Source organism: Synchiropus splendidus, chromosome 10 (genome assembly GCF_027744825.2).
Source record: "Synchiropus splendidus isolate RoL2022-P1 chromosome 10, RoL_Sspl_1.0, whole genome shotgun sequence".
Taxonomy (NCBI): domain Eukaryota; kingdom Metazoa; phylum Chordata; class Actinopteri; order Syngnathiformes; family Callionymidae; genus Synchiropus; species Synchiropus splendidus.
The window spans coordinates 19,025,740-19,052,985 of record NC_071343.1 but is presented as its reverse complement, the minus strand read 5'-3'; the positions used below and the strand labels follow the sequence as shown (position 1 = coordinate 19,052,985).

The 27,246-nt window shown below is 42.5% G+C and overlaps 3 protein-coding genes across 3 annotated transcripts; 2 read left to right on the top strand and 1 right to left on the bottom strand.

Annotated features, from left to right (window-relative positions):
• Nucleotides 1-154: 154 nt before the first annotated feature.
• faima (Fas apoptotic inhibitory molecule a) lies at nucleotides 155-5,775 on the top strand. The gene is made up of 5 exons (XM_053876726.1): nucleotides 155-305; nucleotides 822-952; nucleotides 1,024-1,252; nucleotides 2,930-2,979; nucleotides 3,282-5,775. Exons 2-5 carry the CDS (start codon nucleotides 839-841, stop codon nucleotides 3,429-3,431), a joined length of 543 nt encoding a protein of 180 aa, XP_053732701.1. The 5' UTR covers nucleotides 155-305; nucleotides 822-838; the 3' UTR covers nucleotides 3,432-5,775.
• parp9 (poly(ADP-ribose) polymerase family member 9) lies at nucleotides 3,813-13,418 on the bottom strand. The gene is made up of 8 exons (XM_053876725.1): nucleotides 13,270-13,418; nucleotides 11,318-12,180; nucleotides 9,658-9,864; nucleotides 9,098-9,313; nucleotides 8,897-8,957; nucleotides 6,937-7,391; nucleotides 6,714-6,873; nucleotides 3,813-6,646 (listed from the first exon to the last, which is right to left on the bottom strand). The coding sequence occupies exons 2-8, from the start codon at nucleotides 12,158-12,160 to the stop codon at nucleotides 6,363-6,365; spliced, it is 2,226 nt and encodes a 741-aa protein (XP_053732700.1). The 5' UTR covers nucleotides 12,161-12,180; nucleotides 13,270-13,418; the 3' UTR covers nucleotides 3,813-6,362.
• On the top strand, nucleotides 13,341-25,470 carry parp14rs1 (poly(ADP-ribose) polymerase family member 14-related sequence 1). Its single transcript, XM_053876724.1, has 17 exons — nucleotides 13,341-13,559; nucleotides 13,632-13,735; nucleotides 13,849-13,885; nucleotides 14,655-14,879; nucleotides 15,213-15,431; nucleotides 15,753-17,407; nucleotides 17,479-17,706; nucleotides 18,231-18,452; nucleotides 18,534-18,603; nucleotides 19,245-19,391; nucleotides 19,555-19,617; nucleotides 20,192-20,368; nucleotides 21,718-21,924; nucleotides 21,988-22,599; nucleotides 22,679-22,815; nucleotides 24,259-24,433; nucleotides 24,571-25,470. The coding sequence occupies exons 1-17, from the start codon at nucleotides 13,382-13,384 to the stop codon at nucleotides 24,849-24,851; spliced, it is 4,737 nt and encodes a 1,578-aa protein (XP_053732699.1). The 5' UTR covers nucleotides 13,341-13,381; the 3' UTR covers nucleotides 24,852-25,470.
• Nucleotides 25,471-27,246: the final 1,776 nt, after the last annotated feature.

Below are 27,246 nucleotides of genomic sequence, written 5' to 3'. Positions count from 1 at the left end.
AATACAAGGAGGACTAGCTTTACAGTAAGTCGAAAAAAACGAGCATTAATTTCAGGTATCAGAAGCTCTATATATTTGCAGAAGAGCACGTTTTCATAACCCTCAACATCTGTGATGCAATCGCGTAACCATAGTAACCGACGCGACTCGTTTGTTGACTACTTGGAAGCTTCACGCGCGTGGATAAACGTGCCTGCTGAGCCTCCATAAATCGCCCCATTGATACGAACGAGTTCTTGTTTGCCTCGGTATATGAAGCGGGGAATTAATCAAATACACCCAACGTGTACCGAGTCGTGAAAAGGGTAAGTTTAATATGAGCCGCTAAGGCTAATGGGCGCTAGCATAGTGTTGCTATTCTCATACAATTGAGTTTCCGTTTGTATTTCAAAATTAAAGTATCGCTCTTGTCAGATACCATACTAGCTTGAGTCTTCAGTTTTAGAAGTCAGCGCGAAATTGATTAGTAGACTCGTGTAGAAAGAAACTGTCGGTTTTAACTCGTATTCGGAATTGTACCTGAATAAAGGCAAGTCGTTCGCACGTGAAGGCTTTTATTTTGAAAGATTCACATTAGCACCGGGCGCTGTGGTGTGAGAATTTTGGGAAACTTTCCACTTCTGTTGTCTCGCTCGCAATCCCTGCGCTACTTGCTATAAATTCAAACTTGAAGTGGAGCCAATCGAATGCATGTTACTGTTATTAGTATGAAATATCAAGGGTAAACGGGTGTGTTGGGGGTCTTTCCGTTGGCTCCGCCGTCAGCCGAGTATAAATAGCCTGGCGATGCCTCGGTGTTGAAAGTGCGGAATCGTCTCCAGGTCGGTCGAACGACGCGATGTCGAATGATATCGCTGGTGTTTGGGAGGTCGCCCTGAGCGATGGCGTGCACAGGATCGAGTTCGAACACGGGACCACCACCGGCAAGAGAGTCATTTACGTCGATGGGAAGGTACGACTCCTCATCATTTCCAGAACACGCACGGTGTTTGGGTCATGCGGGTTTGTTGTGATGCACTCCAGGAGGTCCTCAGGCGAGACTGGATGTTCAAGCTCGTGGGCAAGGAGACGTTCACCGTGGGTCCAGCCGACACCAGGGCGACCATCAACATCGACGCAGTCAGCGGCTTCGCCTACGAGTACACGCTGGAAATCAACGGGAAGAGTTTGAAGAAGTACATGGAGAACAGGTCGAAGGTCACCAGCACCTGGCTGCTCAACCTGGACGGAAGTGACCTCAGGGTGGTCTTAGGTGAGGCGCACGAAGTGCACGAGCCAGCGTGGTGTGTTTACGTAAGGGTGTGGGTTGGAACCCACGCGTCCTATTTTCATCCCGCACCTCAAGCTGACATCAAAAACTCTACAGTCCGAGCTGAGCTGTTGAGGCCATGCTTGCTCTCTTCTACAGCCATCAAACACAACTTTTGAATGATCAGTGGCTCTCTGGAAAGACACGGGCAGATTTCACTGTCAGCACATACTGCTGTTTTCATGTGTTTAGCCTCCAAGTTATTATAACATCAGGGCGCTGCTTCCTGTGACCGCATTGCACCGAAGATACAACAATTCAGATGAATTTTCCATCCAATATAACAGGTTTGTCTCCATGGTTTTGGAGGATACCAACTCAAGACGCTGATGTGTAAGCAAGTCTTAGTGGTGCGTTGGCATTTAAAAGTGATTTAATGGTGGTCATATTAAATACGTTTTGATCTCCTCAACATGGTGGACTTGAGTTCCAGATCCATGCAAGCTCCCACTAATGTGTCAGAGATAGAGTTAAGCTCTTAAACTGCTTTCTGCTCCTGGCAGTCTTCTGGCTCCTCGGTGCTTCGCCGACTAAATCCTCCTCCTAATGACGCCGCAGCCCAGTTAGGCTGCTCAAGAGAAGCTGTAACTCAGGAGTCGCCACTGACTTCAGGGGTCTGAGGAAGAGCTTTGCTGCTTACAAGTATAATGTTGATATACTCAATTTACCAATGTTGACAGGGATGGCTCAGATTCAGTTTGGCAGCACAACTGAGGGAATAAAAACATATATGTTCATGATTATTGCAATGAAATATGTCCATATTTATGCGGTGCGAAGGGCAACAATTCGCCCAATATTATCTACAACTAATAATAGTTCATAATATTTGTGTAATTATCAGTAGTCTTGAAATACATTCCTGATTGTGTAACATAAAGTTAAATCTCATAAGACCCCCTTTTTAAAGCCTCATGACAAAATAATGTTCTCATGATAAAGTTTCCAACACTATGTCGCTGCTTTTAAAACAGACTTGTCAGTAGCGGCCTAAAAGCACGGGAATAATTGTGTTAATCCTTGTATGTGTGAAGTTAGATACTGTTTTTACTGTTTGTAAACTGGTAATGAGGCTTCATAAAACGGTGTCCTATTTTTAGGGTCCACTAGATGGCACTGTCTTGGCTAAAACATTGTAAAACTGTTTCATTGAAGCCTCAGCTTCAATGAGAGCAGCGCCGACTGGGATCTGAAAAAGAGGAACACTGTTTCATGAAGCCTCAGTGGTGTTTGGATAACTAGGATATAACTAGACTAGAGGAAGTATGCTTGTAATGAACATGTCTGAGAAAAAAATTGTTTCAATATTAAGTTGATACCTTTTAATCCCTTAAAAAAGTAACAATCATTTTTAATATGTAGTGCGTATAGGGTTTTATTATTTGTTCAGGATTGTTAAGGCGGAAAAAATGTGTTTTTATTAGATCATTTTAGACGTGAACAACTCCGTGTTTCATTAATTGAAGAAATTCATGTTGCGAGAGCGCAGTCCATGTAAAATGAGCCACTGAACAAAAGCAATATGTCATTAAAGAACGGGCATATGTCCGAGACAGATTCGAAAGGGAAAAAAAAACGCAAAGTTGCATTCATAGAATGAAAGACAAATTTGTGTTTCAGAGAAGGACACTATGGATGTGTGGTGCAATGGAGAGAAGATCGAGACAGCAGTAAGTATAACATCAACATGCTTATACTTCATGAAACACTTTCCTCTAGATGGCACTCTCTTCTCTAAAATCTGTGGTGGTAATGCGTAGACGAGGTTTCATGACACAACATTGACGGGTGGATGAGGTTTCATGAAACAGAGTCCTGATTTTCAGAGGCCACCAGATGGCACTGTCTGCTGCAAAATGTTAACAACTAATTCAATGAAACCTCACATCATTTCTCAACCAAAAGCGCCTTCTAGTGGCCTCTGGAAACACGGACACTGTTTCATCATTGTATTTCCACCTCATTCCTGCAGGGGGAGTTTGTGGACGACGGCACGGAGACGCACTTCACTCTTTGCGACCACAACTGCTGCGTGAAGGCGGTGAGCAGCGGGAAGAGGCGAGATGGGATCATTCACACGCTCATCGTGGACGGAACAGAGATAGCTGAGTGCACAGAGTGACTGTGAGCGGCGATGTGGCAGGCCCCTGTGTGTGTGTGTGTGTGTGTGTGTGTGTGTGTGTGTGTGTGTGTGTGTGTGTGTGTGTGTGTGTGTGTGTGTGTGTGTGTGTGTGTGTGTGTGTGTGTGTGTGTGTGTGTGTGTGTGTGTGTGTGTGTGTGTGTGTGTGTGTGTGTGTGTGTGTCGGGGACCATTGTTTGGAGAGAATACTGAGACACTGGCTTCGCACGTTCTCACTGCTTTGTTTTACCTCAGAGGTTTGGAAATACGTGAAAACTCATTTCAAACTATTCCCAGAATTGTGTAAATAGTTTTTCTTTTTGATAGAATTTCAAACCTACTGAAAAACGACACATGAAGTAAACATTTTAACTCCAAGCAATAATACACAATAATAAGGACTCTCCAGCTTTTCCTTAAATAATAATAATAATATAAATAATAAATATAAATCGTAAAAAAATATAAATAATAATAGTTTTACATTTTGAAACCGCCTCACTCTCTGACATCACACAGCAACAATAACATTTGGACTCAAAGTTTAAAAGTTATTTCAATCAACTGTCTCAATTTGTAGCTTCATTTTTTTCTAAGTATTTCAGTTTATAAGCTCATTTTTTTTTTGAGTTTTTGGAGGTCAATTAATTAAAGATAGTCAACATCATATTTAGTGATATGAAGGAAAGCATTTATTTAACTACTGTAGAGAAACAACAAACAACAAACAACATGCAATGACATGACAATGGTAGGATGAAAGAACAGCAGTTTAACACCTGTCTGAGTAATATACTGAAATTAAATCATCTACAGCTGTCAGTTAAGTGTGTTATGGCCATCATCATCATCATCATCATCAGTAGTTGTGGCCACTAGCGCACTCTGTTCTACAATCTACTTCAATGAAACCCTACCACTGAACTCTGTATATGAGGTCACAGAGGCAAGGTTTCGAGAGGTTATTGATGTGAGATCTACAAAATCTAAAATGCAAATCTGACACTTAAAACTCAAATGTCTTCAATGTGGAATGTTTACTTTGGAGTGCAAAACCCCAGGCGAAATCAAAATCATACGCATAGTTAAAATCACCCAATGCACATCTATAAAAATACGAATGTCCTCTGACAGAGATTAAAACAATTCAACCAGAAAATTGAACACTTGATGCACAAAAGGTTTGGAGAGTTGATGAGGTTTCATGACACAGTGTCCTGACTTTCAGAGGCCACCAGGTGGCACTGTCTGCTGTATACTGTTAGGACTTCAACAACTAATTCAGTGAAACCTCACATCATTTCTCAACCAATAGCACCATCTAGTGGCCTCTGAAAATAAGGACGCTGTTTCATCAACCTTGTAATACTGTCTCATGATACCTCATCCACCCATAACTAACTAAAAGTATATCAATTTTGTTCAGGGCATGACTTTTTGACCTCCTGTGCGATTATGTTTTACACCCAAACACTGTAGATGTTGAACACTCAAAATACAAGATACACTTGTGCGGCAAAAATGTGACGGTGAGCAAAACTAAATTCATAACTCAAGAATCCTTCAGAATACATTGTTTTCACTACGTACCGTAAAAACACTCCTGACTCCTACTACTATCATTTATGTGTGAAAGAAGCCATAATTCAAGCAATTAAAAGGGACTTGTGTGTTTACAAGCAGTGAAGTCTATTTCCATGACTGTGTTTACGTAATAACCACCATGGAGTCCCAGATGTGCCATGTTTCGTATCGTCCGTGATCAGCCTACTTGATTTATGTGGCGCCGTCCTCATCTTGAAACAAGCCAGCAGAAGGTCTCAGCGGGAGTTTTGAACCGTCAACTACAGATGAATGTATCACTAGTCCACTGCTCAGGAACGATCAGGTCGTCTCACTGTGTCTTCACGGCTGTAGTAGTTTCACTGACAATCGTGTGTGTCCGTCTCTAATATGTTCAAAGCTGCTTAAAAGAAATCGCTCGCGAATGATCCAGAACTAATGTCAGTTGCTCCGGAGCCTCTGCTGTATTACACACTGCTGCGTTCAACAAGGAACCAGAGTTGAGTCATAGTTCTACTCGTGTGCTTCATGATGGAGAGTGCTGGGGGTTCCCTGTTTTGAGCCTGCTCCTGGGGCCTCTACTTGTCAGGTGCACCACTCACCATTTGAGATCTTTTTGCTCCATAATATGGCACATTACTACTACATGTACTTGTTTTACAAACTGCATAAAAGATGTTACTAAGCTACAGGGTAAACAGAATAGAATTGCTTGACTTCAAGTTTTTACATGTGTTTGTAGCTGCGTGTGTTTGTAAAAATAAAGGTTGTCACATGACTTTCTCTGAGGACCACGAGTGCTGTCGTCATCTCATTTAGTGTTTGTTTTTGAAGTGCACCAAGTGGGAAAAAAACATTTTATAACCAAGGCTATCAAACTGCTTTAGCATTTACTTGGTATTTCCCACCAAGTCTGCCAGTGTCTATCAAAACAATGTCGGACCCCATTGAACACAGCAGGGTGTTTCTGTTTGCTCTGAATTAGGAGGTGGAGGGGTTCACAGCTGTGCTGGAATTAAAGTCAAGCGCAACATCACATTGCACTTTGCTCTCTTAACCACTAATTTGCAGAGATTTCAGATGTTTTTTAAGCCAATAGCTTCACAACAGAGCATCATCATGATGAGGACCTACTGCATCGTGGATTCAAATCATGCTTTTTCTCTTCTAAACAACAAGTTTAACTCTTCTTCTGTCATTTCAAACTGTTTACAGACTTGTCCGTTAATTTCAGCAATATCTTTTATATTCCCAATATTGCCCCTCATGGTGTCAGTGCTCTAACAACAAATTCATTCCTTCAACACGCTTTGGTTTATATGGTATTGCTTTGCAATACTGATCTATTTTTCCCACTATTTTCCTAAGGTCTCAGATTCCAATGCTCCTGTGACAGGTGAAGATGTACTTGGGTAGAGCTTGGTGGCCATTGAAAATGACAGAAATATCATTCCCCCCATGCACGCTGTGATACAGAACCTGAGGATCTGAGGGGTCAGCAGGTGGCAGAATAAGCCCTGGAGCCCCGAGGGTGGACTTCCCCGTCAGAACCTCTGCTTCCACAAAGTACAGATACTCTTCCGTCGGGCCTTTCCACACCGTCATCGCTTCCTCCACAGTGCCGGTGAAGTAGATTCCCTCTCCCAAAGCTGGCTCTGTACACGGGGAAGCCCTTGAGAATGAGCTTCTGGAAGATGTTTATTCATAAGAAGATCACTTTACCATAAGGTGGCGCACACTCTGAGTGAAAGCCAACATGGCAGACGACGTTGCAGAAGTGTGCAGGGAGGCGCTGGAACATCCGGCGAGGAGTGAAGACCTTCAGCTGCTTTTTCTTGAGCTCGAACATCTCACTCAGAGCGTTGTTCTCCACTTTCTCCACCTTGGAAATAGCAAAGACATGGCATAAGTGAAGCTTTGGTCTAAAATGTCTATCTTGACGCACCTTGACCACTTGAAGACCGACACTGCTGAAGTCTGACAGCTTCTGAGGAAAGGTGGCCGCGTGGTGATCGAACACTGTTTTCTTAAAGAGCACGTTCTGGTGCTGAGACAGCTCCTTCTCCTCTTCCTCCACGAATGCCTTCAGCACCTTGCAGACCAGCGCTTCCACCTTGATTCCCGCCACGGCAGCTTGGACCGGATCGCCACGTACCTCTACGCTGGAGTGACCGTTCTCCCAAAATTCTTCCACTGAAAGGTCTCTTCTGGAGAGGTCGGACAACCACCGGCACTGTGTTCGGCCCAGATGCTGCAGGAAGTTGTTGCAGATGATCACGACTCCAGAGGAGCTGCCCAGTGTTCGGATCAGCCAGTGCTTGGCCTCGCGCATGGCCTCCTCAGACTCTCCAGCCAGGCTGAGTCTGGGGATGGTGGTTCTGCTGTGTTGGTGCCTCCAATCTGCGAGAGATATCTCCTTTAGTTTCACATGAGTGTGGTGAGTACAAGCGTGTGCATCTCCATTGGGCTCACGATTCCATTATGATTAACCTGGCTACGATTCAAACTCTCGAAGCATCACGATGCTTCACGAAGCAACACTCTCCATCCTGAATTCTGAACAGAAGTCTACTATTGGACCCATGAGACAAGCAAGTAGTCAGATAAGCTCCCTTTCTTCCATAACTGCTCTCTGCTTCATCACCCACAAGTTTGTATTTCTATCCTTGTTAGGACTTTTGGAGGTTTCTCATTGCCATAATGCTTTCCCCAATCTTAAACCTAACCCTCCAAAACAAATGGCAAACCTGAACCAGGACCAGAACCAAACTCTAACCCAATTCTAATGACGCGGTTTCAGTCCTCAAAAGTTAGCTTAACCTTAATAGGACCAACACACACACACACACACACACATACACACACACTTGTAATTCTGTCTTTGTGAGGACACTCATTGACATTATGTTTTCCCTAGCCTTCTACCCTAAACCTCACCTGCCAAGAACAAATGCGCAAACTTTAACAATATTCTGAGCCAAACCTAAACCGAATCATAATGACCTAGTTACTCCCCACTCTGTCAATTGAAAACCCATACGAGTCCTCACAAAGTTAGAAGTGGAATAACACTCTTCATTCCAGGTCAACCTGTCTCTTCAGAGACCAGTAGAAGAAAAACTTTAAATAAACAACTGCTTTTCTCAACTGACTAAGATGGATGTTTAAATCAGCATCTGTTGTGTACAGTTATTTAGAATTTCAACAATAATCCTAAAAATATGTGTTTTCCCGTGGATTAGGAAAGAAGATGCTGAATGTTGTCATCGTTGTCTGAACCGTTTTGCGATTTTTATTTCAAAAAGATAAATGCTTAATGTTTGTTAAGCAGCTTTGAGAGCTATGGTGATCGGCATGTTTGTGTTTGTTATGAACTGGAACAGAGTCATGGCGCATCGCCGATTATTGTGGTCATTGTTGCTCAATTCACACCGTCTCTTGGCATAACTTTAAATTACAAACACTTTAAAATGATATTTTGAAGTGAAGCTACTCTTTAATTATGTGTAACTGGATTACTGAAGGGAAAGAATGCGCACCACTTTACACCACTATATGAGCAGAAGCGAACACAGAGTCAGATCATTTGGTCTGTTGTCAATGAAACGTACGCAGATTGTTGTGTTTGGTTTTCGTGGCTACACAAAACCAAACACAATACGTTACTACTATATACACTACTTGTGGATTCTTAATAAAAATTAGGCTGCCATCTAGTGGTCGCTCACTAAAATACAATTTTTGGTGATTTATTTTTTAAAAACATGATCGTTATACTAATACCAAATAACTATAATCTAACTATGGCTCAGTTTCTGCTGCAAGAGTTGACTATCAATCACGATGACAGACGTCAAAACCGTGGATGCAGCAGGACGCTCTCAAACACGCAGTAGTTCCTTTACCGTCTGAGGTGTTTGGCAGGGCGGAAGGCTGACGGAGAACTTGCATTCGTTTCTGAAAAATCTGACAAGAAATCACTTTTGTTAGAAGACTTGGCCAATAAATCCCTCCATATTGCCAAACATTTCCCAGTCTGCTTGTCCAGTCCCATTCCTTAAACCATAGCGTACGCTACATTTTACCAAAGAACACAGCAAGATTACCTGAAACATATTGACGGCCTGTGGGTGAACGACAAAACAGACTTCCAAAGTGGCCCCACTGTCCCTTGCACAACATAAGGCTGCATTGATGAGGGCCCCGGCCACTTTCTCATCGTCCACTCTATGGTGATCCTCAAAAAGAGCTGGGATGGAGACGGTGGTGTGTTTCTTCCTTACAGCCATCATGAGGCAGTCCGTCACTGAGTCGAAGAGCACCTGAAAGCACAGATCAGCCGATCAAAAAATGACCCCACAACCACCACATTGCCACAGAGATGTAAACTGTGTGATTAATTTGCCAGGTTCAGGTGAGGTTCAGTGCGATTAATTTAAATTCAGTGTTTTAATCTATTGACAGCCCTGAAAGAAATGTGTTAGTCTCCAACAGAGATTTCATAGCCATTCAACATTCAAGCTCATACTGAAAATCTGATTCCACAACACAAAGAGCCTGAAACAGACTGCCTGATGTGGTGGCTGGGTTTGACCTCTAAGTGTCGCCCCCTGTTTCAGAATTTCAGGGGTTTCTAACTTATTTTTTTTCTCAGCTAAACTCTTACCTGGATCGTGTCGTCTTTAAACCAGGTGACATGGAAGAGCTTTTTGCATGGTAGCTGGCCAGAATCCGTGCAGGTGACTCGATCTCCTTTGTATGTCTGTTTAAATTCCTTTTGCACAATGTCACCAGCTTTAAGAAGGAAACTGCGAGAGAGAGCAGGCAGGGCCTGTCTTGACTTCCGTGTAATGATGTTGATGACAACATCTGTCTGAAAATAAAAAAAAAAGTCTCAGATTTGCTGCACTTGAGTAAAATGGCATCAATGAAGACATTGATCCAGAACAATTCCTCATACACACACACACATCTGGGCCACTATCTTTGTCTGGACATTTCACTGACTTCCAAGCTTTCCCCAGCGTCTCACCCTAAACCTACCCACCCAAGACAAATGACTAACCTTAACTGATAATGAATTAGTTAACTTGGAAGTCTTCATCCTCAAATTGAGGTTCAGCCTTGTGTCCCCACAAGTATAGTGTTTTGTTGAAGAACTGTTCGTCACAAGGTTAGATAAACAAGCACGAACATACACACACTTGCGTGTCACAAGTGCATACTCGCATACTTGTGAGAAACAAACCAGTAGAACATGTCCAGAAGGCCTGTGGTTGAAGCCTCCTAGATCAGTGATTCTGAACTATAGAGCCGGGGCCCATGGTTGGGCTGCGAGTGCACCTGTAGAGGGCTGCTAAAAGTTCTTTTGTTTTTCAACTTTGGGCCGTGTAGCCACGTATGGTGGCAGTCGTGTGTGTCTGAATTGGCTTGACACCTCCAAATGTGTTATAGTAAACAACTACAGAGAAGTTCTTTGAAAGAAAGTGATGCTCCCTCAGCAGTAAAAACTGTTCATGATAGCACCTGTTGAAGCAGTTTTGAAAATGAATTGGAACATTTCATGGTGATATTTTAATTTACACATTACTGATATCTTATTTGGAGTTTAAATAAAATATATTGTTTTTAACATGGTTTTATCATATTTATTTCATTTGGAATTTATAAATTTGACTTGCACCTGGTTCTGCTGCTGGTTGGACAAATAAATATCTTTGCGATGATCACATGGTTTCATATCATTTCACGAGGTTTTGGTTTGTTTACGTGTAAGCAGATTAAATATGGTTATTGATCACAAATGAAATCAAGAGTAATGAATCAGTTCTATTGAATGGGCCCCGGACCCATTTGTTCAGGGAAAGGTGGGCCCCGAGATCAAAAAGGTTAAGAACCCCTGAACTACAGGACATCCTGACTGGACCTCTTCTGGCTTCGCCCTGTGCCATCGCTCCATCGTACGCCTCCAAAGCTCCTCATCTTAATCTAGTATTTCTGCAGTCTTCTTTCGTTGGTCACTACAAGGCTTGTGGCCACTGACTGAGTCAGAACTGATGGTATATGGTCGGTCTGTGACTGCCACTGGCGGTGATTGAATGGAAAAGTGAGAAGTTGGATATGTATAAATAACTATAAATCACTTGGATAATAGAGAACCACAGGCAGCTACACATTTGGAGTGGTTGCTGTAGATCAAGAAGAAAGAAGTCATGACAAATCAAATACACCTTGCACCCCAGGTGTGTATAACTGTGTTGTGTGTGATCAACTCCCTAAAGATCCACATTAACAGGTCAAGACATGAGCAGGTGTCAAGCACATACCTTCTGATCCTCGATGTGGCCCTTCACAAGAGTCAAAGTGGCATGTTCAACTCGGGCAGTCACAGCTGCAGCTTCAGCAGCACTTGTTCCTGAAGCTACCTGGCTGTATGACGGTGGCGTATCGGGGGATAGGAACTTCTGACAGGCCCTAACCATCTCAGCCACCGTTGCCTCCTCAATGTTAGCAAGCATGATCTCATTTGGGACATGCGCTGGCTTTGTGAAGGTTTTGTAGTAGCTGCCCACTGCGGACACGATTGTGTTTGCACACTCGCGCAGAGGAAAGCAGAAGATGCCGGAGCTGATGGCAGGAATGGCGACAGACTGAAGGTGATATTCTTCTACTCGGTCAAGGATCTTCCAAACAGCCTTCTCCAGAGTGATCTCCGCCTGCTTCAGGTCATACTGGGAGGGACGGCTTGGCAACTGAGGCCCGACCGCATGGATGATCTTCTTGTATTTCAACCATCCAGCGCCAGTGACCACTGCATCTCCTGTCTGAAGTGGACCGTTTTTCCGGATGTATTCTTTGCTCTCCCGTGGGACTTGAGGGCCGCCGGCATTGGCAAGAGCCAAAGCCAGGCCACCCCCATGTTGAAGGTGTACATTGGAGGCATTTACAACAGCATCCGCCTGGAACTTGGTGAGATCCACTTTCCACACCGAAACCACAACACCATTGGGAAGTGTTGCAGTGAACCTCTTATCTGGGAGAGCATTGTTGACCCCCTGAATGGTGGTGACACACTGGAATTTGCTTTGCAGGATGTCACACAGTTCGCTTCCACAGCTCTCCACAACAGCAAGAGAAGAGCGAACCAGAGAAAAGTCGAGCGTGGCCATACTTCCTCAAGAAGATGACGCTGTGGGCGAAAATGTTAGCAATCATAAAGTGAAGTGCCCTTTTTTATCTCAATCTTATGGCATGAATGCAACTTCACTCAAAAAAGTCTTGTGCATTAAGCAGGAATTTCTTTAGAATTGAAGTGTTTTTTTATTGCGCGCTAGTGTCACCAGAAGAACAGACCATGATTTTCGTCACTACAGCATACACCAGAAACTTGTAACTGAAGATGACTGATGTATTTCAGTGGTATTTTCTTACATACCACTGCTTGTTTGTCTGTTAGGTAGCAGTGACTGGACACCAGCCGGCAGGCAGGTATTACAGCAGGGAAATTTCTCTGGCAAAAGTGAAACCAAGAGTGAAAAAAAGGATTATAACATTGAATAACCTATAATAAACTTGAATAAAACTGAATTTTCTAGGAATGAAAGTAGCATGAAAAAAAAGAAGTATAGTACTACTATAGTAGTAGTATAGTATTGTATGCAGTAGTCGAGTCTTCTTTCATCATATAGTGTTAGGGTCAGAGGTGTAATTCATTTAAATGTACGATCAAAACAGAACACAGTCAAGAAGACTTCTCGTCTCCAGACACCTCAGGTCAAGTGTGTGTGTGTGTGTGTGTGAATAATAGATCATACATAAATTCTATTGTATACTTTACTATTGTATACTGAAAAACATTTCCTGTCTGTAACATTAAATAACGGGTGAAAGGAACCCCGACGTCCCTGAAGGGAAAAAGAGACGTTGGAGGCAGTATTTAACGTCACCTGCACATAACATACATTTGTTGCCTGTCGAGTCCAACAGGTGAAAAAAAGAGTCGTTTATGCAGGTCACATATGGGCCACAATAGAGCGCGACTACCTAAACGCAAATCTAACTTATTATGGAACATACATGGTTTATGTAAACGATCTCAATTTCAACCTGCAGTGAGAATAATCTGACTGCGTAGCTTAGACATTTGCTTTCACTTTTGCCCACGCCACGTTTGACCTTTTAACCACTTCCATAGGTTTTTGACGCAAACACAACGCAATCTAGATATGTAATTATCATACGTCACATAAGAAGTATAAAAGGGTGAAGAAGAACTCACCGAATAAGCTGGGAAGGTCCCGTGTTTTGCTGATTCTTCAAGGAAGCGCCCCGACTGATACGAAGCGAAAGTAAAAGTAAAGTCTGCAGAGGTTAGTGTGTGCGAACAGGCGATGGCGGCTGACCCGTATTCTCTCCGACTTCTCGTCGAATTGGAGGAAAACAACATACCAAAGTTGAAAACCAAGTTGGTGAAGTACTTCCAGAGCAAGAAGTCCAACGGAGGGGACTGCGAGGTGGACTACGAAAATGGCAGCGGGACTGCGGTGCTTCGCTTCCGCACGGAGAAAGGTCGGTGAAGCACCGTGCGATGAATTCACGTTTACCTGCTGGAATAAAGTGAGTCTCGTTTTGTTCATTTAGATCGGCAGGATGTTTTGGCCAAAGGGGCGCACCGGCTAGATCTGCCACAAGGGGTGTTGAAAATGAAAGTCAGCTTGCTGACTGATGACGGAACCAGCCATTTAGTAAGTTATTTCCATTTCAACTTCAGCATTGCTGATGGTTTCTGTGTAACCATTGCCATAACGGGAGTCAAAATCCACGGTGGGTTCCTATCTCATACGTGAACTTCTTCCAGGATGACTCAGCTGGTGACTCCGTCCGGACACAAGCAGGTGAGTCATCGCTCCTATTAACAGGATTAGAAAATTCACATCCTTTTCCTGAGATTGATTTATTGAGTGCTGAGAGGATTTTGGTGACTTGGGTGACATTTATTCATCGTTGAATCTATTTGGTTTTTCAACCTCAACCGAAACAACCAATCTGACCAAAAGCCAACATTGAATGAGTAAATGTCTTTGGCCATCTGGGTTGTTAGTCCATGAGCAAATTTAGTGCACGATCCATCCAATAGATGGAGGCAAAGGATTTGTCGGATCAGTGACCACATGGTATGCAGTCAGGCCAGTAATCTGATTTGCATTGCTATTGATTTTCTCGGTGCTTTTCCCATTTTAAATGAAACCAAAACATCAGAGTTAATGCTCAGATCTAGTCAAATATCTTGCTTTGTGAAGTGAAAGGGCAGGACAAAGGGACATACAAGGTGAATCGCTGAAAGGATTACAGAGATGACTCACCGTGTCAAGTTGTCAGTTTCTCTGTGAGTGAGGTGCTACACACAAGAAAAGCTCTCAAAGGAGCGCAGCTTCTTATTCTTCTAGCTTCTTCTTCTTATTATTTTAATTGCGCACTATGGATTTTAAATAAATACATTATTTATTTACCTTTATGTTTTGAGTTTTTCAGGCACTTGAGCTTTTTAAGCACCCAGTAATTTGACATCCATTTATTTATGTCGTTTCATAATCCCACCCATATAACAAGTGTGTTCCAAGCAGCGCATAAAACAAGGGCAACTGATTTCCTGTTGATTCACAGCTGTTGGTGATAACCAGGAGAACAGCCTGACGGAACCAGGCGATGAGTTGAGGTCTGTCGCTGCTGTGATAGAGAACGTACCGGAAAGTTTGAAACAGGAGCTGTTGGAGATGCTGGTGGAGAATATCTTGAAGGACCCAAAGCCAACAGCTCACACCAAAGCGTATACATTGGAAATCATTCCAGAAATGTCTTTGGCTGTGGTGACGCTCCAGAATGCAAAAGGTATGGATTTGTTCAGCCATCAAAGTCAATGTTTCTTGTTGGCAGCGTGATCGGCACTAAGCACTAAGTGTTTATAAAAAAGGAAATCAAGCCACACTTTCTCTGAAAGATATAGGATCATTAAGTTGAGAATTTATGATATTAATGGCTCAATGGTCCACCTTCCGCCTCTCTCTCATATATATATATATATATATATATATATATATATATATATATATATATATATATATATATATATATATATATAGGGCCGAATAATACTAGTATAAAGGACTGCAAGTGATCTTGGGCCAATGTCCCAAACTTGTGTATTGCATTTGTATCTTGCAGAAAACTCTGCTTTAATCCGGCGATGTCCAGAGAACAAGATTTTTAAAAAGCATGGTCTGGCAGTCCGTCCGCTTGAGGTCACCAGGGAAATCCTTGTCGAAGGTGTCCAGACGAGTGAGGATGTCCTCCATCTTTACTTTGAACAAGAAGGTGATGTTGAAAGTGTCGCTCTCAATGAAGACGAGGGCACTGCCCTCATCACCTTTTTCGAACCGCAAGGTAAAACACCTTTTGAGATACGGGACATTGTGTATAAATGCAGTGGTGCTGGGTAGTGATAGATCACACAGTGTGATGATGTTCAGAGGCCACCAGATGGCACTGTCTGCTGTAAAATGTTTGGACTTGAAGAACCAATTCAATGAAACCTCACATCATTTCTAAACCAAGATCGCCATCTAGTGGCCTCTGAAAACTAGGACACTGTTTCATCAACAATACTGCAATACTGTTTCACGATACCTCATCTGCCTATCACAAGTGTCAGGTATGAAGCAGCACAAACTAGTTAGTCTAAATGTATGACTTTGTTTTCGGCAGTGGCGCAGAAAACCCTCGCGAAGAAACACTCCATCCAACGGAATCAAGTCAAAGTTTATCCGTTCTATGGATCCTTGGGAACTGCCCTTTATGGAGCAAATAGGCCGGTTATGAAACTCCCTGCTTCGAATTTAGAACCCATAGACGTCGCAGTCCGAAAGTATCTGGAGGTGGAAAAGGCTGAGGCTGAAACAATTCACAAGGATTTGGCTGAAGTCTTCTGCCTTGTAGAACTTAGAGAATCAACCGTCCGTCTGAGCCCGCTGCCATCATTGATAAAACAAAGAGACGCAAAGAAATTAGCCCAAAGTTGGACTGCGACAGTTAAGTCAGCTTTTGAGCAATCCATGTCAAGATTCAAGCGAGTGACCTTCCAGCCAGGGAGTGATTCTCTGGAGGAGACGGAAGAAGCGTTTCAAGAGATGCTTCCCAAGAACATGGTCGTGATCCCGGAGAAAAAAAACGGTGAATTAGCAGTTGTTGGCCGGAAGGATGACGTTGACAAATATGAGCAAATGCTTTCGGATAAAGTGAGGGACATAGTCAAAACAGTGCAAAGAAAGAAATTGTCAGTAACCCATCAGATTGATGTGTCACCATCTGTTTTTCACATTTTGAACCAACATGGCCTTGAGTCGAAGCTGCTAGGTGGTCAGCCAGAAGTCCAGATGTCCTTCGACCAAGAGAAAAAAAGCCTGTCTTTCACTGGCCTGTACGAAGAAATCTGTCGAGCCAAGGAAACCCTCTTTGGTGAAATCTTTCGTCTTAAAGTGAACAAGTTAGAAGTGGATGGCATGTTCTTTGACTTTCTGATGAGCGAAGACCAAGAGGAGCTTACCGAGGTCTTCTTCAAAGCTAAAGGAATAAATGCAGCCTTTAAAATTAACGCTGGGGTCATCCAGCTCACTGCCATGTCCGACTTAGTTTTGACCAAAGCTGAAGAGCACCTGAGAAATCTGCTGAAGCCCATGATCATTCATCTTCACGATAGGGACGTCGTGAAGATGCCAGCGTGGGGCCAACTCGTCCAACAGTTGGAGGAGGACCACAAAGAGCTCAGCAGGAAAATTCACATCAACACCGAAGAAGATCAAGTTGTTGTCTTTGGACATGAAGGGGAGCTCACAAGTGTGTGCAGCAAACTGGAGGAATTCATAGAGCAGAATTCCTACTTGGAAGAAGTGATCCCGGTCAAGCCTGGCATCCTAGTCAAATTCATTCTCGAATGCCAAAACTCCTGGTTGGGGAACGTGCCTGGCGGAGTCAAGATCTCTCCTGTGAATGGTGGAATCCATGTTTGTGGTCGGAGTGCAGATGTAGAAGACTGCAGCACTGCTATTGACAACATGCTCTGCAGTGTGTGTTGGGAAAAAATTAACATCAGTAAGGCTGGGATGAAGAAGTTCATGAAAGATGAAGAAGCTGTTTACGCACAATTGCTCAAGAGAGAAACTGGATGTCTGGTGCAGCTGATTGAAGAGCCACCAGCTGGAGGTGCCAAAAAAGATGTCCAAAAGAAAGTTGCAAATCCTGCACCCTCCCCTAACTTATCCCCGCTGAAAACTCTTGCCAATAACCCAAACTTTTTGGGAAACGCTGTCACCAAGGAGGGTGTGAATATAACACTGATGAAGGGGAACATTCAGGAGGCTGAGGTAATGTACTCCCCCCCTAAAATCTCTCATGCAGTAATATGCATCTAATGACCGATATCTTGTGATTTCAGACGGATGCTGTCGTGAGCTCTCTGTCCTCAGATCTTAACTTGAGCAAAGGGCAGATTTCAAAGGCCATCTCAGAGGCGGCTGGTCCCAAACTTCAGGAGTTGGTAACGGCGTTTAACAGCGCTCACGTTGGGGATGTTTTTGAGACTGAAGGCTGCCAATTAAAAAGCAAGAAAATTATTCACGCAGTCTGCCCACACTGGGACAAGGGAGGTGGAAAAGTAGAACAGGTACTTTTGTGTAGGATCTCGGATGAACTCTCACAGGAACCTGTACCTGAACCTGTATGTTGTCATTTAAATACCGTATTAAATAAAGTACTTTTTTTAGCGCTGTATATTGGTAGTAATGCGGCAATATAATACATAACCTGATACAGGAGACAACATCACATGTCGCGATATACTGCAATATTTGCAAACAAAAGAAAGGCAATTTCAAATAAGTCATTCCAGCCCTTCGAATTTCACAGGTGATGGGTTTTTCCCTCAGGATTCAAACATCGCAGTGGTCCGCTGACGCTAATGTTTCAACCCACCCAAGTTCTTGTTATCTATCAGAACAGTACTGAAGAGGCTCGTCCAATTAGTAGCTAGTTAGGTCAGACATTTCATTAAATCAAAAACATATCTGAGTATTCCTTTAATACATATGGATGTAGTGGACGTAAAATAGTGCTACACTGTTGCCCCAACTATCGATATTTTCAGTGTGTTTTGTGGTCAAGTCTGATGGTGTGTTTATGTGGTCACAGCTGATGCGTGGCATCATCAAAAAGTGTTTGGACATGGCGGCAAATTCTGGCAGTACTTCGATTTCCTTCCCAGCTGTCGGTGCAGGAAACCTTGGTTTCCCAAAAGCCCTTTCTGCAACTATACTGTTTGAAGAAATCCTGGCATTTAGCACCAAAAGAAGCCCCTCAAATCTGAAGAAGGTTACACTTGTTCTCTTCCCATCGGACACCCAAACAATCCAGGCCAGTGATATTTGCAAAACAGAGGTGCCAAAGGGAAAACTGACCTAACGTCTGTTGCTGTGGGGTTTTTTTTGTCAACAGGATTTTGGACATGAATTTCAGAAAAAGTTCCCAGGCTGTACACCAGGGCCAAGTCTTCCAAAATTAACAGGTGAGCCCGAAATGCCTTTGGACAGAATTGTGCTTCAATTGAAAGGCAAGGACTTTGTGTCGTTCAGTCACATTCTTATATCAAGGTTCTTCATCAAATTGACATATATATATATATATATATTCTCAGACATTATCAGTCTGGAATTCTGGCCAGAGGTATTTGTCATCATAAAACTAGAACACAACTCATAAAGATTTGAAGCGCGGGACATTGATGTCCAAACAAATAAAAACAGAATCGCCCCTTTAACAAAGGTCTGAATGCTGTCAATGAAGTGTCAGAAAGTGGTTAAATATGAGTTTGACTGTTTGAGTACATTTTTGAGTTTAGAATTGATGCAGACATTTACTGCAGTATTTGACATTTATCAAGACAATAAAAACACCAACAAAAATAGTAGCAAAACAGCTTAAAAACGCGATCTGCCAGTGGTCCTGCAACAAAGCTTCTGAGAAGAGAAAAGACCTGAAGGCTATGTGATCCTAAATCCGCTGTCGTCCATTCAAAGGTAGGAATCTTTGTTGCAGTTGCTATGGTAACGGCGAGTCTTTTATGGCGGGGCGTACTCTTGGCTATATCAAAGTTGATAAGCGTGTCTTCTTTCATTTTGTGTACTCAACATTCGTATTTTCCCCCAGGCTCCTTGTCCAAAATTGTTTCCACCAAGGGCGTGCACGAGGCCAAGTTCGGCGCTGTGACTATTCAGGTGGTCTCTGGAGACATCACCAAGGAAACCTCTGATGTGATTGTCAACTCCTCAAACAACAATTTCACCCTGAAAACCGGTAACTCAAAAAAGTTGTTCAGTAGACGTGACTATTCTGATAAACTCTTAATCCATGCCATTCATGAGTAATTGTTGTATAAAGCTCAGTTTATTCAGTAGTTACTCCCCAATATGTAACCAGTGTGACTGAAAGTGCTAAACCCACCATACGTCTTTTTTAGGTGTTTCTAAGGCTATTCTGGAAGCTGCTGGCCAGTCTGTGGAAACGGAGTGCCAAACCCTTGGTATGAGACGTCTTACTCATTTTTTTTATTTTTTATTTATTTTTGTTCCCTGCTTTATAATGTCAGTGGTTTGAGAAAACAACATCTAAGCTACCGTGTCACCAACAAGTCTTTATGCTTTGATGTCCACTTAAACTCTCAATTTGTTTAAATGACCAAGCTTTTTGAATCTATGGGGAAATGTTTTCAAGATTCATATCTGAAATATTTAGGGTCTGTTGTGACCACCCAACGTTGTCAAGACAGGGCAGAGAGAACAAAATGGACCAAAAGCAAACACCAACTTTAAAGTCTTTTGGACATTGTGTCGAATAGTCTGAATCTATCACAGTTAGCCAGATAATTGGGTATTAGTGTGAAACTCATGGTGGGGTGGCTAAATCCTCAAAATGAAATTCAGTACTTCAGTATTTTAAAACACACCATGTGTTGGCTCACTTCAAACACTTAATATTGAGACTTAATATCGAGAGATCTTGAACGTTTGACACCATTCATGTAAATATGACTTTTCCAAGTATTCCCTTCTTGAAGATTTTGCCTTCACAATACATTCTCTGAATTCCAATTTTAGGTGCACAGGCACATCAGGGCATGATCATGACACAACCAGGCAACCTGAAGTGTAAAAAGATCCTCCACCTGGAAGGACAAACCACCCCTGTGAAAATCAATGCTGTGGTAAAGGATGCGCTCGAAGTCTGTCTCAAGGATGCTTACAAATCTGTCTCCTTCCCTGCAATTGGGACTGGTAAGTGAATGAATGTGTATTTCAATGCGGTATGACAAGTTAGATGACAATGGCATAACTATTATATCTTCTTCATTGTTACATTGCATACAATTTAGGCACTTTTTCTTCTTACATGATGCAGAGATTGAAAAGTATCAAAACAGAACAGTTGTCTACACCTTATTCCCATATTTCTTTACCTGTTCCTGTGTGTAAACTTGTCTCTGTTTGGTGGCATTTTGTGTGTGTGTGTTTATCCAACTTTGTAGGGACCCATTTTTAACAAAACACTATTCTTGTGAGGACCATATGACTCTGTGGGGACCCCATGAGGTTATGGCTCAATTTGAAGATTAAGACTTCAAAATAACTGGGTCATTATAAATAGGTTTAAGTTGGGTTCAGAGTCCTGCTTAAGTTTAGCCATAGTTTTCACAAACGCTACAAATACAAATGTGTGTGGATGTGTGGAATTGGTTTATATATTCTTGTGAGGACCAATTCTGGGAAAATACTCCTTGAGAGGACATAAGGCTTACTTAGGACCATTTTCCAGTCCCTACATATTTTATCCTGGACTTAAAAATAACCAGGTCATTATAGGTTTAGGTTTGGTTCTGAGTCCTGGTTAAGCTTAGCCATTTGCTTTGGACAGTTAAGAATGACTGGGTTGTGAAAGCATTCACGTTAGGTTTCTCATTTCTTTGTCAGTGAGTTCCACATTTTCCCTCCCACTATTGCAGTGAGGTCCTAGCATATGCTTGGTAGAAGCTCCCTCTTCTTCTCTGCTCCTCCTCATCAGGAGTTAGTTTAAACAGTGGTAGCAGTCCATTTCTGGCTCTAAACATGACTAACAGTGTTTGTCTCTCTACCAGCTCAGCTAACTTCAGTACTCTTGGTAAACAGATCTTTGGTGTGTGCTTTACTATTTGCCTAATGCTAAGGTTATTACAGTCATATACGACTGTAATAGCCTTCCTCTGTAGCAGAAGCAGTGGTCTTGTGTTACTTTGGTCGATGTTCCCTACACCTCATCTCCATACAGTAGGTGTGGGAGTACAGTACAGTGTTCTCAAAGCTCTTTCATTCAAATAGCATTTGCATTTGTCCATTATACACTGGATGTATACTGGACATACTGGATATTTTCGGTCTGTCTCCATGTGAGCTGCTTGTCTATACTGAAACCCAGAAATTCCACCTCTAATACTCCATCTAATCTCTTTCCACAAGAAATGCCCCTATACCAATGTGGTCGCTTAAGTTGCATTACAGTCTTGATGTACTTGTACATTGGGATTCCATCATTGCCGCAATGTGTGGCATTCCACTGAAAGATGAAATAATTACCTGTCGTTCCTTTTTAGGCCAAGGTGGTGTCGTGGCCAGGCAAGTGGCAGACGCCATGTTGGATGCGATTGTGGACAAGCTGAGTTCAGAAAAGTCCTGTAGCCTTGAGAGAATCCGGATCGTCATTTTCCAGACCACCATGCTTAAAGACTTCTATGAGAGCATGCATCTCAGGGAAGCCCCTCAAGCCAAACGGGAAGAAGGCTTTTTCTCAAGACTGAAATGTAAGTCATTGTCTGGAAATATTAATCCTTTTGTATACATGAAATCTAATCCATTCTTTCCAGCATTCTTTACAAGTGCTGTGAGCCCGGAAAGAGAGGACGAAGACATGACCATTGAGGGTATCAACTGTGAACCCGTTTGCTTCCACGTCTGTGGTAACACTGTGGCTGAATTGGCCTCGGCGAAGCAATGGATGGAGGAATATATGATTAAAGAATACACCACCATTTCCTTCACGGATGAAATCATAACGCTGTTCTCTGGGAAGGATTGCAAACGCATCAACGACATGCAGAAGAAGATGGGCTTGAACATAAGGACAAGGCAAATTCAGGGCAAAACCTCCCTGACAGTCGAAGGCTACTACAAGGACGTTCTTAAAGCTGGTCAGGAGATCAATGAGATGATGACAAGTGTGAGGAACAAGGAGGAGCAGAGAAAGAATGTGGAGTTGGCCAGTCGAGTGGCTGATTGGAGGTACCAAGCTCAGGGGAATAACTTTAACAGTTTTGATCCAGAGAGCAACTTCTTTCTTGAACAAGGACTGGAAAACAAACTAGCCAGTGTGAAAGTCACCATTGAAGGCCAGGACTACACAGTTACCATGCCAAACGGACCTGCAACCGGTAGTCAGGGACAAACGTTGCAGGTCAAGAGGATTGCCAAACTAATGGGTAATACGCCCCCTCATTCACTTAATAACTGCCAGTAATGTTTGATGACTGCACCATAAAACATGTTCTATTGTTTCAGTCGAAGGTGTGCCTGACCACTGGGATCTAATGCCAACCAACAGTACATGCCACAGAGTCGCACTTCAAGCTGGAACCCCAGAGCATACGGAGATCTTGAAGCTTTTCCAGGTCACCTGCCGACACAGTGTTCTGAAGGTAGTCATATTTTTGGGTTAGTTTTTGGCCTTGGTGGTTCTCCAAGTCTTGACAGTAGAACAATGCCTGTAATCTCTGAAGACTGTTTTGTCCTCTTACTACAGCATGGATTTTCGCGTTAGCTGGTGTCAGCGCTAGATTTTTTTCAGCCGACTGTAGCTTTGTTCAGGACTCACGCACTGTTGTACCAATCAATTGTGACTCTCGCGATGAGACAGCAAGCAAAGCGACTGGTAGCAGAATTATTTTCAAAATTACAATGAGCAAAGTTACAAGGGAGGGAAAACCGGCGGTCTTCAAGCCGTCTGCCGGAAGACTTGAGCTAGCTTGTGCTAACAGCCTGCCCACGAGCTAGCTTGCGCTAACAGCCTGCCCACAACACCATGTGACCGTAGAGTAAATGCCTCCAGAACTTGTTCCTGACGCATGAGCAACTGTTCTCCCTCATGTGATTCTCTTATCAAAGACAAATACTACTTACCTCTTGATGTCTCCAGAGGAAACATGGTCCCTTTTTGGGGTTGGGTGTCGTTCAGATTTTATGTTTGTAATTCATATTCTGATGCTGTATATTCCCTCCATTTCTCATTTTCTATGGCATCAAATCAGGTCCTCCAATTACAAATAAAACTTAAATTTTAAACACACATACATTCAGTACCTTTGCTAGCTATTTACTTTTGCACCGTAGAAACTTTTTCAGTTCTAGGAACCATTTTGTAAATTAAATGGTTCCTGCGTTCGACCCACAAAACAAATGGAATGGTTCTAGGAAGCTTTTTAATCCCAAATCCTAAAGGGTGTTCGTTTATGATCGAGGTATAAACACATTTTAATACATGAAACACTCAATAATGACACTAGTCGTGACTAAGACTCTTGAGTAGTGTTGGACATTCTAGTCATGGTCTGCAGACTTGGATCAACATGATGTAGTCCTCACATTGTTTTGACCGACACTAAAAGTGTGTCATGTACTTTGAATATTATTCATCATTGATCGTCGTGAAGTCATTTTAAATCAGCAAGACTCAACTAGTGACGCTCCAATCTACAGCGTCGCCGACATCACACAGGCTCATAGAACTGAGCGATCTGTGCTTGTAGTCTACAGGTGTATTTGGCGTGCACCAAGAGGACAGTCAGACTTCTCATTCAGGAACAGATGAGAGCTTCCAAAGTAAAAAGGCTTTGAAATATAATGGAAATCGATTCTACACTGGTTCCTGATGTCCTGCCTGAGTCATTATGTAGCATTATTTAGCAGCAACTCCCAGATCACGCGGCCAATAAAACAATTCTCTCAGATAAGGGTGACTTTTGACTTGTAGCAGACGCTCCCAAAAGAAAAATGGCTTCCATCCAAGAGACTCCACGTAGGAAATGAGTCCTCTGTTACTGACTGTTTACAAATGGGACATGTCTTTTTTTTTTACCCCGTAGATTGAAAGGATCCAAAACCCTGCTTTATGGAAAAGCCTGGAGATAAAGAAGAAAGTCATGGAGCAGAAAAACGGACATCAGAACAACGAAAAACGTCTTTTTCATGGCACCACTGCTGATTCTGTGGCGAATATCAATGAAGAAGGATTCAACCGGAGTTTTGCAGGAAAGAATGGTGAGCACAAACACTTTGATAGTGACGATGACCCTGGGTCTTATGGCACAATTGAAAGTACTTCTCTGATGAGCCCAGGGTAGGAACTGTCTGCTGTTTGGTGTTTACCAACACAACTCACTTGAATTCATTCACAGCTGCCAACTTTGGCAATGGAGTGTACATGGCTGTCAGCGCAAGCTACTCCGCCCAAGACACCTACTCCAAGCCGGATGCAAACGGGGAAAAGTGTATGTACCTCTGCCGTGTACTGACGGGAGATTACACACTCGGGCAGCAGCATATGAAGGTACCACCAGCCAAGAACAATTCATCGCAGAAGTACGACAGTGTGGTCAACGACATGCAAAACCCCACCATGTTCGTCATCTTCCATGACAGCCAAGCTTATCCTGAATACTTGATTTCATTCAAGTAGCTGTGAGTGATACTTGATACACTGATCCGAGACAGCGACATCACTCCTGAAACCCCCATTAAGTCAGTGAACACTGTGGTGAATGAGGCACTGAATCATGAACACAAACTGTATTAACCGATCAAGTTCAACATAAAGCTGAAGCCATGGATGCAGGCACTCGACTGTATGGCTCCAGTCACTTACTGATGGATTGCCCTTGTTTAACTAATACCACATGGCTGTTTTAAGAGTAATCAGGGTTGGCTACTACAGATATTTAACGCTTGCATGGCTTTCCCTCTGACACAGTGGGGCCTAGGTGAGCCACATAGACTTAACTTTTTCTTTTCGTTTGTCCGAAAACATGGCTCAGTGATGATGAACGATGGCCTGTGAAGTCGTATTAACAGCATTGGGACTTGCAAGTTTCACAGTATACTGTGGGTGGCAGTTTTCTAATCATGAAAATAAAGTTACTATGCCCACATGATCTTTGATGCAATAAATAAAAAAATAAATAAAATAATAGAAGTTAAAAAAAAAAGTCTCTGTTCAGGCTATTAACTTGTTCTGTATATGTTTTATGAATCCAAGTGTACAATTCAGAATTTCTGAAATAAAGTACATCATAATTTTACCAATGATGGAGATTCATTGCCTTCCTTTTTGGACCATTGGAGATGGAATAACCCTGTCACTAGGTATATTCAGCTCTCCAGCTGACAGGCTGCACGAGCTGATGGGTGGGTCACAGTGGGGAAAGCTTGATGCTAGTGATGGGTAAATGAGGCGTCACAAAACAGTATTGCAGGGTTGTATTTTCAGAGGCCACTCGCTAGAAATCGTTAAACACAGTGCTGATATCTACTGTTTTTTTGTTTTTGTTTATTTGGCCATTAGATTTCTAATGTTTGTTGCGTACACGGGTCAGAATCACTGAAAGGGGCACTGTAGTGTTTTTTTCCATGTCACTGCATTTTGCATCAATAGAAATTGTGATTTTTAAAAAAATATATATTCACTCCAAAAGTTGTCTAGTGGAAAACTATTCAGCTCGGTGACAGCAGCTCTACAAGATGGTTTCACATGGACATCAGATCCATGTGAGATTGTTTGCCGTGAAATGTTTGCTGAGCAACTGGGAGACACACTTGAGAGATTATACCTCATCCAGCAGGGAGCACCTCAGTAGTGCCATGGAGGAGATTTAGGAGGGTAATGGTGGGAGGGATGCCTGGCCTGCTGTAGTGCAGCTGTTGCCCCCACAACTCTATCGTATTTTCAATTTGCTATGCAGCTCCTGTACAGTCATGGCCAAAAGTTTTGAGAATGACACAAATATTACATTTTCACAAAACCAGGGCTTTCTCACAATCTTGCCTAAAAACACAGCGATGAGCAAAGTATGGTACCAGAACGTCCTCCAAGAGCAACTTCTCCCAACCATCCAGGGGTAATTTGATGATGAAGAATGCCTTTCCCAGCATGATGGAGCACCTTGCCATAAAGTAATGGTCATAACAAAATGGCTTAGGGAGCAAAACATTAATATTTTGGGCCCTTGGCCAGGAAACTCTCCAGATCTTAATCCCATTCAGAACTTGTGGTCAATCCTCAAGAGGCGGGTGGACAATCAAAAACCCACAAATTCTGACAAACTCCAAGCATTGATTATACAAGAATGGACGGCCATCAGTCAGGATCTGGTTCAGAAGGTGATCAACAGCATACCAGGGAGAATTGCACAGGTCTTGAAAAAGAAGGGTCAAGACTGCAAATATTGACCTATTGCATGTCATTCTCAATAAAAGCTTTTGATACTGAGATGCTTCTAATTGTATGTCATCATACCATAGAAACATCTGGCAAACACCTAAAAACCCTGAAGGAACAGACTTTGTGGAAATGTAATATTTGTGTCATTCTCAAAACCTTTGGCCATGACTGTACTATCTTTGAGTAAATGAGGCTTGATGAGAACATTTGAATTACAGATTATTTATAAATGCAACTACCACTCAAGTAAATTCCAGTTTAAGATGGGCTGAGTCTGCACCTTCTTTTAAATCACTCTTAAAACTCAGTTTAGTTTCTCTCATTGTACTTCCACACTGCATTTTATTCTCCTTTGTTTCTCTTTGCATTTACATCTGTGTTTTCTGCTGTTTTTATAGCCGCATGTTGGGTCTATGTAAAGCACCTGGTGTCTTTCTTCCTGACAGGTCCCATATGAATAAAGATTTCTGGTTATTATTATAATAATTTTGTGACACACGTGTAAGTTGAATCGCACTGGGTTTATGAAGGCTAATCTGATCTAGGCAACCAAAACGTTACATATCACCCACAAATTCACTTCTTGTCTAATCAATAAACGTATATAAATAAAAAAAAAAAAACTATGGACAGCAGC

Coding starts and splice junctions, on each gene's coding strand:
- faima (XM_053876726.1), top strand. CDS start 839: ATGTCGAATGATATCGCTGGTGTTTGGGAGGTCGCCCTGAGCGATGGC. Junction 1,253..2,929: donor TGACCTCAGGGTGGTCTTAG/GTGAGGCGCACG, acceptor TTTGTGTTTCAG/AGAAGGACACTATGGATGTG. Junction 2,980..3,281: donor GAGAGAAGATCGAGACAGCA/GTAAGTATAACA, acceptor TCATTCCTGCAG/GGGGAGTTTGTGGACGACGG.
- parp9 (XM_053876725.1), bottom strand. CDS start 12,160: ATGGCCACGCTCGACTTTTCTCTGGTTCGCTCTTCTCTTGCTGTTGTG. Junction 8,958..9,097: donor AGGCCGTCAATATGTTTCAG/GTAATCTTGCTG, acceptor ATTTCTTGTCAG/ATTTTTCAGAAACGAATGCA. Junction 6,874..6,936: donor TCGGTCTTCAAGTGGTCAAG/GTGCGTCAAGAT, acceptor GCTATTTCCAAG/GTGGAGAAAGTGGAGAACAA.
- parp14rs1 (XM_053876724.1), top strand. CDS start 13,382: ATGGCGGCTGACCCGTATTCTCTCCGACTTCTCGTCGAATTGGAGGAA. Junction 18,453..18,533: donor CGGACACCCAAACAATCCAG/GCCAGTGATATT, acceptor TTTTGTCAACAG/GATTTTGGACATGAATTTCA. Junction 19,618..20,191: donor AACGGAGTGCCAAACCCTTG/GTATGAGACGTC, acceptor TTCCAATTTTAG/GTGCACAGGCACATCAGGGC.